The sequence below is a fragment of the Hyperolius riggenbachi genome, chromosome 3 (assembly GCF_040937935.1).
Source record: "Hyperolius riggenbachi isolate aHypRig1 chromosome 3, aHypRig1.pri, whole genome shotgun sequence".
NCBI lineage: Eukaryota > Metazoa > Chordata > Amphibia > Anura > Hyperoliidae > Hyperolius > Hyperolius riggenbachi.
The window spans coordinates 85206311-85219921 of NC_090648.1; the positions used below are offsets into that span (position 1 = coordinate 85206311).

General features: G+C 43.8%; 1 protein-coding gene and 1 long non-coding RNA gene across 4 annotated transcripts in view; one reads left to right on the forward strand and one right to left on the reverse strand.

Annotated features, from left to right (window-relative positions):
* Positions 1-13611, forward strand: part of LOC137562787 (uncharacterized) — a 52858-nt gene that overhangs the window by 18408 nt on the left and 20839 nt on the right. For both annotated transcript variants that reach the window (XR_011030189.1, XR_011030187.1), the window contains exon 2: positions 4226-4397. This is a non-coding gene — a long non-coding RNA (uncharacterized lncRNA). The remainder of the gene's footprint in view (positions 1-4225; positions 4398-13611) is intronic.
* Positions 1-13611, reverse strand: part of LOC137562784 (serine/threonine-protein kinase N1-like) — a 55783-nt gene that overhangs the window by 9804 nt on the left and 32368 nt on the right. For both annotated transcript variants that reach the window (XM_068274479.1, XM_068274478.1), the window contains 4 exons: positions 11166-11342; positions 9531-9593; positions 5863-5939; positions 4236-4378 (listed from right to left, as the gene is read on the reverse strand). In XM_068274479.1, coding sequence (XP_068130580.1) covers positions 4236-4378; positions 5863-5939; positions 9531-9593; positions 11166-11342 — 460 coding nt within the window. The remainder of the gene's footprint in view (positions 1-4235; positions 4379-5862; positions 5940-9530; positions 9594-11165; positions 11343-13611) is intronic.

A 13611-nucleotide genomic window follows, 5' to 3' on the forward strand; every position in this document is an offset into this window, starting at 1 on the left:
AGGGATATGTGAAGGAGCAGGCTGGTGTTGTACTTTGTTTTCTGGTTGAACACGATGGACGTATGTCTTTTTTCAACCCAAATAACCATGTAACTATAATGTGCCCAGGGAATTTTAATGACTTTACCTGGTTAATATCTAATCTGATTATAATTAAGAGAAGATGATATTAGAGAGTTCCTCCAAAATGTAGTTTCATCTCCATAGCTTTAAAGCAGGAGGATTAGCCATACTATGCAAAGGAAAAAAATACATACTGTATATATATATATGTAGTTAAATACTTAATCTACTTACATACCACATGTATTGTATTGTCCACTGTTAAGAAGTGAAATGAAGTTTATTTGATTTGCAGAAAGTGCGAAATAATTGTTTAAATAAAATTAGGCAGGCGCATAAATTTGGGCACTGTTGTCATTTTATTGATTATAAAACCGTTGGAACTAATTATTGGAAATCAAATTGGCTTGGTAAGCTCAGTGACCCCTGACCTACATACACAGATGAATCAAATTATAAGAAAGAGTATTTAAGGGGGTCAATTGTAAGTTTCCATCCTCTTTTCATTTTCTCTGAAGAGTAGCAACATGGGGGTCTCAAATGACCTGAAGACAAAGATTGTTCACCATTATGGTTTAGGGAAAGGATACAGAAAGCTGTCTCAGAGATTTCAGCTGTCTGTTTTCAAAGTTAGGAACATATTGAGGAAATGGAAGAGCACAGGCTCAGTTCAAGTTAAAGGGGAACTGAAGAGAAAGGTATATGGAGGCTGCCATGTTTATTTCCTTTTAAGCAATACCAGTTGCCTGGCAGCCCTGCTGATCCTCTGCCTCTAATACTATTAGCCATAGCCCCTGAACAAGCATGCAGCAGATCAGGTGTTTCAGACTTTAAAGTCAGATCTGACAAGACAAGCTGCATGCTTGTTTCTGTTATTCAGATACTACTGCAGAGAAATAGACCAGAAGGACTGCCAGGCAATTGGTATTGATTAAAAGGAAATAAATATGGCAGCCTCCGTATACCTCTTACTTCAGTTCCCCTTTAAAGCTCAAAGTGGCAGACCAAGAAAAATCTTGGATAAACAGAAGCGACGAATGGTGAGAACAGTCAGAGTCAACCCACACACCAGCACCAAAGACCTACAATATCATCTTGCTGCAGATGGAGTCACTGTGCATCGTTCAACCATTCGGCGCACTTTACACAAGGAGATGCTGTATGCAGAGGAAGCCTTTTCTCCACCCACAGCACAAACAGAGCCGCTTGAGGAATGCTAAAGCACATTTAGACAAGCCAGCTTCATTTTGGAATAAGGTGCTGTGGACTGCTGAAACTTAAATTGAGTTATTTGGGCATAACAAGGGGCGTTATGCATGGAGGAAAAACAACACAGCATTTCAAGAAAAACACCTGCTACCTACAGTAAAATGTGGTGGTTCCATCATGCAGTGGAGCTGTGTGGCCAGTGCAGGGACTGGGAATCTTGTCAAAGTTGAGGGACGCATGGATTCCACTCAGTATCACCAGATTCTGGAGACCAATGTCCAGGAATCAAGTGACAGAGCTGAAGCTGCGCCGGGGCTGAATCTTTCAACAAGACAACGACCCTAAACACTGCTCAAAATCCACTAAGGCATTCATGTAGAGGAACAAGTACAACGTTCTGGAATGGCCATCTCAGTCTCCAGACCTGAATATAATTGAAAATCTGTGGTGTGAGTTAAAGTGAGCTGTCCATGCTCAGAAGCCATTAAACCTGATTGAACTAGAGATGTTTTGTAAAGAGAAATGGTCCAAAATACCTTCAACCAGAATCCGGACTCTCATTGGAACCTACAGGAAGCGTTTAGAGGCTGTAATTTCTGCAAAAGGAGGATCTACTAAATATTGATTTCATTTCTTTTTTTGTGGTGCCAAAATGTATGCACCTACCAAATTTTATTTAAACAATTATTGCACACTTTCTGTATATCCATTCAACTTCATTTCACTTCTGAAACATCACTGTGTGTGTCTCCTATATGATATATTTAACTGACATTTTTTATCGTAACAAGCAACGATTTATAAAGGAAAATCATGACATTAACAACGTTTTTAAACTTTCACATCCCACTGTAAATTAAGAGAATTCTGTTCCTGGTGGGAACCATGTCCTTTGCCCACAGTTTGAGGCTGAATCCTGATGTCAGTTCTTCCCTTAACTTATTTTGGTTCCTTTTCTCCTCCAAACGCTGAGTCACCTCAGCCTTGCTTGTAAACCGGAGTGAGCAGAGGATAATGTTTCAGCTAGGCAGCAGTCTGCTCAGCCAATCAGTGAGAAGCAGGAAGGTGGGAGGGTCATTGGCAATGGCAAAAATGGCAAAAAAGAGCCTGAGGGACTGAGAAAATATAACAGTAGAGAGATTCCTGAATAGTTTGGAGAGCTTGTACTTACAGATAGAGATTTCTGGCAGCATTTTAAACACATTGCAGTGTTTAAATAGAATTTGGTTCTGTGGCTGACAATCCCGCTTTAAGAACACTAAACTCCAAATTGTTGAAGCTGCATCGAGATCAGAGCTGGTCCTCTGCATGCCAGTAAGCTGACTCATCATCTGTCTAATCTGTAGACGGTGCTGTGATGTCCTTGTATAGGCTGGTGCCATATCTATTGTGCCCAGAAGAAAGATTTCAATTCTTTGTTGCTGAAAATCTATTTATGGGTGTTTTTAGTTATCTTTGTTCTCTAAAATAAATAATGTGGCAACAGGTAATGCCAGATCACTTATCATTGGGTATTAGTTACTTTAAAGTGTAACTGTCGGGCATAAAATAAAAAATCAATTCTTTATTTTTATATGGTAAACAAGTACTGGATTTTTTGGAGTATAAGACTCACTTTTTCTCCCCCTACAGAGAGGGAAAAAGTCACTGCGTCTTATAGTCCAAATGCAGGGAGTTCCTGACTTGTGAACGCCTCCCAATACAAACCTCCAACCCGTCACACTGTCAGGGACTCCGTGTACTGTGCCCATGCAGAGGAGGACACAAGGGGGGCACAAAGGGACAAAGAGGAGGACACATGGATACACAAGGGGTACAAGGGGGCATGAGGTACAAAGGGGGCATAATCTACCAGATGCCCCTTCACCATGTATGCACCAGGTTTAGTATATATATATTTTTTCCCGGTTTTTGTTTTCTAAGAGCATATTCACAGTGGGACGTTGTGTTGTAATGCGACGTTAAAGTCGCAACGCAGCATTACAACGCAAAAAAAGGAGGTAACGCACATTAACGCTGCGTTACCATGGCATACAGTAGATACAGTGGAGCATACAGTCAATGAAAAGTATGCCTCTCTGTATTTGTTAACTTCTGCACTTAGAGGTAATGCACTACAAGCAGTGAGTTACCATAACGCAACATTTACAACAGCGACGTTAACGTCGCACTGTGAATTATGCATAGGCTTAACATTACAGTGAGTTATCCTGCGTTATAATTACTTTATAACGCAGGACAATAACGTCCCACTGTGAATGCAACCTAACGCTAGGTTCACATCAAAAGGTTGGGCACTCCATCAAAGCAATACTTGGGTGCTTGATACTGTGGGCAATGTCTCATCACAACCACACGCCTTGATAAAGGGGGACCCTGGGCGGCCCCCGAAACAATTGTCGGCTATATTATCTTTGTGGACATACATGGCTCAATAAAAGAGCGTGATTTACTTGAAGTGGTGTACTGATACATTGGATTGCTAAACTTAGGTGCGTCTTATGGTCAGGAGCATCTTATACTCCAAAAAATATGGTAATAAGGATGCTAACCAGGCAATCCAAAAGTTAAAATCACTATTACTTTTCTTGTTGATAAATGATCATTCCCCAGTTTACCTGACTCTTATTTGGTACATTGCCGCACAAAGGAAGGTGCATGGCATGCTGGGTCGTCCTTTTTTGCTTCTCTACTTTCCCCTCAGACTTAACTAATGCAGCCTGATTGGCTGAAGCCTCTTTCCCTCCTGTTTTCCCCTCCCACACCTCTGTTCCTCTCTGATTGGCCAATATTTCATGTGTAGAGACAATGCACTTTCTATAGTGGACGGTGAGCAATGCATACACAATCAGGCAGAGGAGAGTAACGGAGGAAATTACATCAGGATTGGCTTCAAAATAGCCACAGTTAAAATGGGAAATGCTAAGAAGGATTTACTCTTTTTTTAACACAGGACCTTTTACCTCTCCAACCATCATCTCATAGATGAGGACACCAAACCCCCACCAGTCCACGGCTCGTGTGTAGGAGGCATCAGTCAGAACCTCAGGTGCCAGGAACTCTGGAGTGCCGCAGAATGTAGAGGTGCGATCAGACGGCCCCATACCTGATGCAAATACACATACGTAAGTGGAGAGGAATCAGTAGAAGCTAGGAGAAGGAGTATTCAGATCTTAAAGAGGAACTTCAGCCTAAACAAACATACTGTCATTAAGTTACATTAGTTATGTTAATTAAAATAGATAGGTAATATAATCTCTTACCCACACTGTTTTAAAAGAACAGGCAAAGGTTTGTGATTTCATGATGGCAGCCATCTTTTTGGTTGAAAGGAGGTGACAGGGAGCATGAGACACAGTTCCAACTGTCCTGTGTCCTTATCACCCCTCCCAGTTGCTAGGCAACGTGAACAACAATATAGGAAATCCCATCATGCTTTGCACAGCATCAGGGGAAAAAAGCCCAGGCAGTTTTCTTTGATGGGGCGGAGCTTAGCTAAAAATGCAGCTAAAAATGATGCTTCTATAAGAAGAACAAAGTTCTGATGCTGTGAAACTGTTAAAGAAACACCAAGCCTTTTCAGTTCTGCTGAGTAGATTTTTAGTCTGGAGATTCACTTTAATGAATGCAGACCACAGAGATCAGAACAGCTGACCAGTTGGACAGATGTTATGCATCACATACAGTGCTGAAAATCAACTGATTAAAAAATAACATGGAACAAACCCCAAACAAGCACTCTCTTGTATGGTATAGCAAAGGATAAGTGTCACATGTTCCAACCTACATATGTAGAAGTTTATTTCAGTCTGTTAGATGGAAATTTAAGTTAAATTGCTCACATCGAAAGTATTGATCAGTCATGATGGAAAATCTTAGTTGATCTGGAGCAGGATAGGAGCAGCTGTAAATTGACAGCCAGTAGCACTGCACTGCATTGAACAATGTAATGCTGCAATTTTTTAATAGATTCCCTGCTGAAATCTATCAAAAATCGAGATGCTGTGTGTGGTAGGGATCAACTCCATCTGAATGGATTCATTTTAGAAAGGAATCGATCATTTTGGAACATCGGGTGGATATCTATATGTTTATGGCTAGCTTGTGGCAAAACAATTGAGTCCTCTCTGAAAAGAATCAATTCAGGAAAGAATCGATTCCTATTACACATAGCACATCGATTTTCAATAGATTCCAGCAGGGAGGGAATCTATTGAAAATCTATCAAACTGCAGCGCTGCAGTTCTTCTCCTGAGTCCAGGCTGCTGACCCAGGGGAGGGCCGGGGCCTGGTCTGGAGCCTTTGGTAAGCTGTCAGAGCAAAACAGGGAGGAAAAGGAGGACGCAGACTACATCCCAGGAGGATTATGCACCTAAATAAGTTAAAACCTAGTAATGTGAAGTGTTTAGGTTGGGCTGGTGAAGCATCAGTGTTTTGGGACGGAGTGACAGGCTTAATCACAGTGCTGGTAATGCCTCTATTCGCTGGTTTAGGTGATGAGCAGATCAGCTGCCTCTCACCCATTTCACAGCTCCATGTGGAAGAGTACAAACATACGTAATACATTCTACACACAGACTGAGCACTAACCCTCTTTGCAGAGGCCGTAATCCGCTAATTTCACATATCCCTCTGAGTCCAGCAGCAGATTATCCAGTTTTAAGTCCCTGCAAGAGATCAAAGATCAATTTAACAAAAAAACAAAACACTAATAACTTCCAGACACTGTCTGCCAGCTGTTAACCCATCAATGCCAAGTTCCCATAATAAATGTGAAATAGACAACACCAGATAAAAAACAAGTCTACAGAATAGCCAGGCAAAAGCAAGGAAGACGACAAATAGGATGACAAAAGAAATCCCTTATTAGTGTTCCCCAACCCTGTCCTCAAGGCCCTCCAACAGTGCATGTTTTGTGGAAATCCACAGAGATAGTTAACCAATTACGGACCGACGCAGTACAAATCTACGTCGGGCGAGTGGCGCTGCGGTTCAGACCGGACGTAAGCTCTACGTCCCACTCACCGCGCGCCCCTGCCTGTTCCCGCCGCTCTCGACCCGCCGCAATGTGCTGCCCTGCCGCCTCTATGACGGCAGAGCACTGTGAGCCGGGCAGGAGCCGTTTTCATTAGCTCCTGGCCCTGTCATTACTGTAAGCCAATCCCATTGGATTACATTGAGTGACAGGGTCAGGAGCCAATGAAAGCAGCTCCTGACTGGCGCACAGCGCTCTGCCATCATAGAGACAGCAGAGAGAGCAGCCTGCGGCGGGGACAGAGCGGCGTGACCGGCGGGAGCGATGGATTATTGCGGCGATTCGTCGATATGCACGTTTTAGTGTACCAGCAGCCTCTGTTCTTTAAAGGACTTACGAGGCCAATAATAGAGAAAAAAAAAAAAAAAAAGTTAGTTACCTGCGTCAGCTTGTAAGGCACGGAGGACACCGTCCACGCCATCCGTGCCATTCCGCCGGGTCCCCGCCGCTCAACAGCCCCCCGAACGGTCCCCGACCTTACAAGCTGACGCAGGTCCCCGTGCCTTACAAGCTGACGCAGGTAACTATCTTTTTTTATTTTTTTTCTGTATTATTGGCCTTGTAAGTCCTTTAACCTTCCTGGCGGTAAGCCCGAGCTGAGCTATGCCGCGCAGGAGGCTATCTCAGCCCCTGGTGGGGCGATTTGCACCATTCAAAGTGCTGTGCGCGCAGCTAGCACTTTGCTAGCCGCGCGCACAGCTTGATCGCCGCCGCTCTGCGGCGATCGCCCGCACGCAGCGGCGGAAGAGGGCCCCCGCCAGAGCCCTGCGCTGCCCGGACCAATGAGTTCCAGACAGCGCTATGGGCTGGATCGGAGGCGTCTGACGGTAGCTTTAGGTAGCTTTACATGAAACCAAAAAAAAAAGGGGGCAGAGGCTGCTGGTACCGAAGTGGTTAATCAGCTCTGCTGTGACACTAATTACCTCACCTGTGCATGTTTGTGGTTTTCTGCAAAACATGCACTGTTGGTGGGCCTTGAGAACAGGGTTGGGGAGCTCTGCCTTATAGGATTTGCTTACAAGTAATGGTATATAATACATGGGCCCAATGATGGATTAAAGTGGACCTGAATTCTTGCTCAGGACACAAGGAAAACAGAGAGAAGTTCACCCTGTGTGTTATCAGAGAAAAGAGCATGTCTGAATTCCCCCTCATCTGTAAGTAATCACAAGTGTAATTTGATCTATCAGCTGTATCAGCACAGAACTTCAGCAGTCCTTGTCAGACACAGCTAATATGTAAACACAAGATGTTAACCCTTCATCTGCTTCCATGAAAGCAGGAAGTAGACACACTGTATATTTATTGCAGGATTTGTATCAACTGTAACAAAAATGTTTTTCTTTAAAGTGGATCTGAACTCAGAACTTCCTCTCTGCTCTAAAGATAAGCAACAGCATAATAACCTTTGATGAAAAACATTTCTTTGTTAGAGCTGATACAAATCATGCAATAAATCTAGTTTGTCTACTTCAGGGTTAACATGCTGTGTTTACCAATAAGCTTCTCTGCCGTCGCAGGTAGCTGACACAGCAGAGGGATCAAATTACAACTAGTGCTTGGTCACAGATGAGGGGGAATTTGACAGGCTAAACTCTCTAAATACATACAGGGTGCATTTCTCTCTGTTTTCCTTCTGTCCTGTGCAAAAGTTCAGGTCCACTTTAAAGGTTATTATGCTGTTACTTGTCTTTTAGAGCAGACAGGAAGTTCTGAGCAGGGCGGGCCAAGGCTGAGGCAACAGAGGCTCCAGCCTCAGGGCGCAGTGTAGGAGGGGGCGCACAACTCACTCAGCTATTATTCCCCTATTGCATTTGAAGCAGAGAGAAATAAGAAAAGGGGATACATGGCAGTGACTGTAAGCCAGATAGCTGGAGATTAAGGTGTTGGGGGGGGGGGGGGGGGCGCCTCTTACTCTAATAGCAATCAGTGTGTGACGGCTGGAGTGGGAGGGATGGTGGGGCGCACTTTGGTGTCTCAGCCTTGGGTGCTGGAGGACCTTGTCCCGCCTCTGGTACTGAGTTCAGGTCCACTTTAAGATGGAATGGGGCCTTGGGCAAGGCAATAGCTTTGGCTCATTGTGATCGTTCTTCTGGCGATCTGAGGTGGTAGTAGGGATAGAAAAAGTGGCAGTTGGGCCCCTGACCTCCACTAGGCCACAGGCACCTGTCTAGATTGCCTTGTGGCAATTAACTCAATTAACTTTTTCTCCTGGTGAGAACCTTAAAAAGTATTTTATTGGTAAGGTTTGGAAATATTTCCTTGGAGAAAGTTAATGTCTCCTTTAAAACTCACTTTTTCCGACAAGCATACGCTTTATCTTAGGCCACTCCCCTTCAACCCCTGGCCAAGTTGTATTCCGTACTAAATATAGAATAAAAATACACACTGCCTCTAGGTATACATATTATGTACTACCCCACCTCTTGTTTCCTCCCCATTCCTTTAGATTGTAAGCTCTCAAGGGCAGAGCTCTCTCACCCTTTTGTGTCTTGGAATTTGCTATACATTTTGATCATCATGTTACATTTGTTACTGTAATTACTATGTCTACTACTATGTATCAGTGTCTATATTTCATGTCAATCACTGTCTGTATTATTTTGTACCCCGTGTTTGTTTTTCACTGTGTACAGCGCCACGGAGTATGTTGATGCTTTATAAATCAATAACGAAAATAGGATGTAGGCCATGGTATCTTAGTACCTAGAAAATCACTAAATATTGTACAAAACAAACAAACAAGAAAAATACACATGAAGGAGAAAAATACAATGAATGAAACAGTGTAGATACAGTAATATCAATATATGCAATGCTCCTATACCGCCAGTTGCCAGTCTGAAACCAGCCGCAAGCGTGCTGGATTAATTGGTTCAATCAGTTTGGCAGGAAATCGAACGATCAAGTGGCCATGTTGTAGGGAGTATCAATGCCACAAATCGAGTAATGTATAAACACCCTACCACGTTCCAGTATGTGCAAATCACAACCAAGGTACCAGAAAGTCTGAAGTGGGATGTCTATCCTGCCTCTTCATATTTCCTTACAGCAGCCCATTACAACCAATCACACTTCAGCTCACTGCAGAGGAGCACAGTCACTTCCATGGAAACTGAAATCTGATTAGCACTCATCAGTGCTTTTACACTAATAATGACCTATAACAACACTTCCTTAGGCTACACCATACACAGAATAGGCAGAATAGGCATCATTTCACCTGTAGACAATGTCTTTGCTGTGCAGGAACTGAAGCCCCAGAAGGACACAAGCAGCATAGAACCTGAAAAAGGAAAGATCCAAAAAATAGATTAGTAATTCAAGTACTTCCATGTATACAATGTTGATATGTACAATGCAAAACACAGTATAAGCATAAAGTGCAAATTAAAGTGGAACTACAGTTTCCTCTGCTCCATCAGATTAGCCACATTATTCTAAAGCAGGCCATACACTCGTTAGATTAGCAGCAGATAGATCATCAGATAGATTTCTGATCTATCTGCTGTGTTTAGGAATTTTTTTTTACTAGGAACAGATTTCCAATAGATTTCAGTATGAAATCTATTTAAAATTGATCTGATGGCATTTTTTTGCCATCAGATTTCCATAAGGGCCAATGCAAAATGATAAGCAATCTCAACAGATCGACCTAGATTTTCCAGCATGTCAGATCGATTGAAATCGTTCGAAATCGGCTGCAAATCGATCAATTGGTCAATCGATTTGCGATCGATCGATTTTGCCGCACCGTTAATCGGCTCAGTGTACAGGCACCTTTATTTCTAAGCACAGCCAATTGCTTAAAACGTGGGTCTGAAAGGGTTAATAGGTTTACTTTCATTTTCAGCCTTATCAGTCACTGAGCCACAGCACTGAACTCTCTAGGAAACTGATTGTTATTTTATCTCTGAATGCAGGAGATGATAGTTGAGAGAACCTCTGAGTTCAAGGATTAGAATAAAAGTGCGTACACACGCACTACAGCAGCCAACGATGGGTCCGTCTGACCCGTCATTGGCTGCTGTAGTGCGTGTTTACGCACCTTTAGCTGTGCTGTCTAAAAATAGCAGTGCTTACAGATAAAACTGGATATTACATTAAGATGCAAGATGGGGAAAATTAAGATTTTTCACAGTGGCGTACTTTGGGTCAATGGCAAGTTAGATAACTATATAGTTACTAAGGAACTGGGAGTCAGGTTTTCAACTGTATGTTATGCTTGACTGTGGTTCTCATCCAAACCAAATTATAGTGGTTTTTAGTTCACTCATTATTTATAAATGCTAAGAACTTTGAGGACTTACAGAATATTATTTAGTATTTATATAGCACCAACATGTTCCGCAGCACTGTACAGAGAGAGTAAATAGCCTTGTCACTTAACTGTCCCTCAGCAGGGCTCACAATCTAATCCCTGCCATAGTCATATGTCTATGTATGTATCGTGTTCTGTATATATCGTAGTCTAGGGCCAATTTTTAGGGGGAAGCCAATTAACTTATCTGTATGTTTTTGGGGTGTGAGAGGAAACCTGCACAGAGACGGGAAGAACATACAAACTCCTAGCAGATAGTGCCCTGGCTGGGATTCGAACTGGGGACCCAACCATCAGCTGGTCATGCATGTTCATTTAGCCTGTGCACATATGTTTATAGGCAGGGCCCCTCATGATTTCCCTTATCTTGTGGGAACAGATGTATCTAGACATATCTCTCAGATCTGGCTGGTGGATCTCTTTCTCCCATGACTGGTCAGCCCACGGGCGTCTTTCAGGCTCTGCAGATATCAGACTCTGAGGCTGTGCTGAAAACATTTCCATTAGTATAAAGTACAGATGTTCATAGGTACTTACATAGCACGTGATTGGCTGAAGACCTCTGTATGGATATGGGTCATCAGGTCTCCCCCAGCCATGTAATCCATGACGAAGCAGACATGTTCTGCAGTCTGAAAACAGCCAAGGAGGCTGAGGAGGAACGGGTGAGAAGCGCCGCTCACCGCCACGAACACGCGCTTTTCACACAGGAGGCTGCGGCAAATCAGAAGGCGAAACAAGGGTTATTATGATGAAGAGAAAATGATCCTTCCAGCCCTGTAACCAGCCGGATGTGATTGCAATAAACATTTCCCAAATTTGCCAAAATACCAACTTTATCTGATTTTGGAATTAATTTGGAAAGTTGGCGCCATAGACTTTAATGCAAAATACTTGGAAATGTTTAAGTCAGTATTAAGCAACTCACACTTTTGGTATTTCAGTTCGGCAATGCTGGTTTCCAATCCGAAAACTGCAATGCTCATGGCTAGTGGCCAATAACTCCCCCAACACCAATCATCATCATGTAAGACTATAAGGGCCCGTTTCCACTTGTGCCGCATGCGTCAGTGAGATGCGCGGCAGCACTTCCGGGTGTGCGGGATCGCAGGCGAATCCCAGAAGCTGTGACATGCACGGCTATGGGATTTGCAGCCTCCCGCGTGAAAACTGTCGGCAGTTTCGGCCGAATCGCTAGCGCAAGCGATTCGGCCGGTGGCACCATAGTTTCCTATGGCAGAGTTTCCCCGTGCGATTTGTGTGCGGGGAAACTGCGGATTCGCAGCGGAAACTGCTCCAGTGGAAACTGGCCCTAAAGGAGCGGCTCCAGTTTACTGTGCAGGTGCGGCAAAACTGGCGCAGGCACAGCACGGCTGTGCTGGTGCATGAAGAGGAGCGCAGCCCCGATCTTACTACCAACAAGCTAATGTCAATAATCTCCAGGGGGTTAGCGCATGGCAACGGAGGACCGGGGGGCGGCATGGGAAGCCTCTATAGCGGCCGTCAGAAACTTTTTGGGCTGAGAAAGCCATAAACGCCACATATTTTAAAACGTATTTCTGTGAGAGCCAAACAATATGTTTCAAACTGGGACAGTAGGGCTCTTGTCCCTGTTGCCACGGTGATATGTATACAGTTGATTCACCGGGCAGCGGGAGTGTCAGACATGTCTTCAGCTTCTCTTGGGTTTCAGCAACATCAGCAATTTTCCTGAGCGCCAGACAGAAGAAATACCAACTAACAGCTTGTACAATTAGCTAGCTGACTTGGGAGTTGATTCACTTTGTAGGACAAGATCCCCACACTTTGGCCCCATAGGCTGCCTGTCGAGTGACAGGCAACCTATTGGGCCAATCAAAGAGCAGGGATTTCATTCTACAAAGTCACTGGACATGATAGGATCTAGAGTGGGACAATTGGAGCAGCCGTTAGTTTTGGGGGGAGTGCGAGTAAGTTAGTAGTGCATGCTACAGCTGTGTGGTGCCTAATTTGAAAATGTTACTTGCACTGCCACACTGAGCTGTGCTGCTTGAGCAGTGTAGCTTAGTGAATCAACCCCTACTTATTTGTCTGTGAGCCAGATGCAGCCATCAAAAGAGCCATAGAGCTCCCGAGCCATAGGTTCCCTACCCCTGCTCTATAGGAACCAGTGGCTTCCATCTTCTTAGGTAAGTATTTACTTTTTGTGCTTTTTGACACCTCAGATACACTTTAAATAAAGGTCTAGGCAAAGTATAAAGGTTGCCGATCAGTCACAACTAAAACTTCCAGGCACAGGAACAGTTTGTACCCTCAGGCAGTAGCCATGCTTGAAGGGAACCGAGCACCACATTTGTTTCAAGGTTTCTAAAAGCCACAGGAGCTGCCATGTTCCTCCTCCCCTCCTAGGTGACAGATAATTTATGCAGGAAAAGATGTGATGATAACATCTGTGGCTTCTGTAAACTCTTTGAAGCACAGTGTCCAATCTACCCCCCCAACCGTACTATTGAGATGCCCTGGTTGCTAAAAATGGTGATCTGCTAGGACTTGAAAGCAATACAGCATAAAACTTCCTGTCCTTGACTTGTAACTTATATACTGTCTGTCTTTGTATTGTTTTGTTTGTGCCTGTTAAGCAACTGCCTGGTCCAATTCCTTGTAAGTACAAACTTATTTGGCCAAATTAATTGATTCTGAATAAAGAAGAACACACAGCTAAAGAGACAGAACTGCCTTTCAGCATCTAGAATATTGACATATCATGCACTGAAAACACACCTTGGACCAGAAAAAAAGACAAAGTGAGCTCATACATGGATAGGAGTGTGGTCATGAAGAATAAGAGGGTCCCGAGCAGAAACTGTGAGGATGAGGTTCTGGGAAGCAGGGCAAGGTCGAGGAAGAGGCAAGAGAGGCTCCAGCCTCAGGGCGCAGTGTAGGAGGGAGACGCACAACTCAGCTATCATTCCCCTGTTGTGTTTGAAGCAGAGAGAAATAAGAA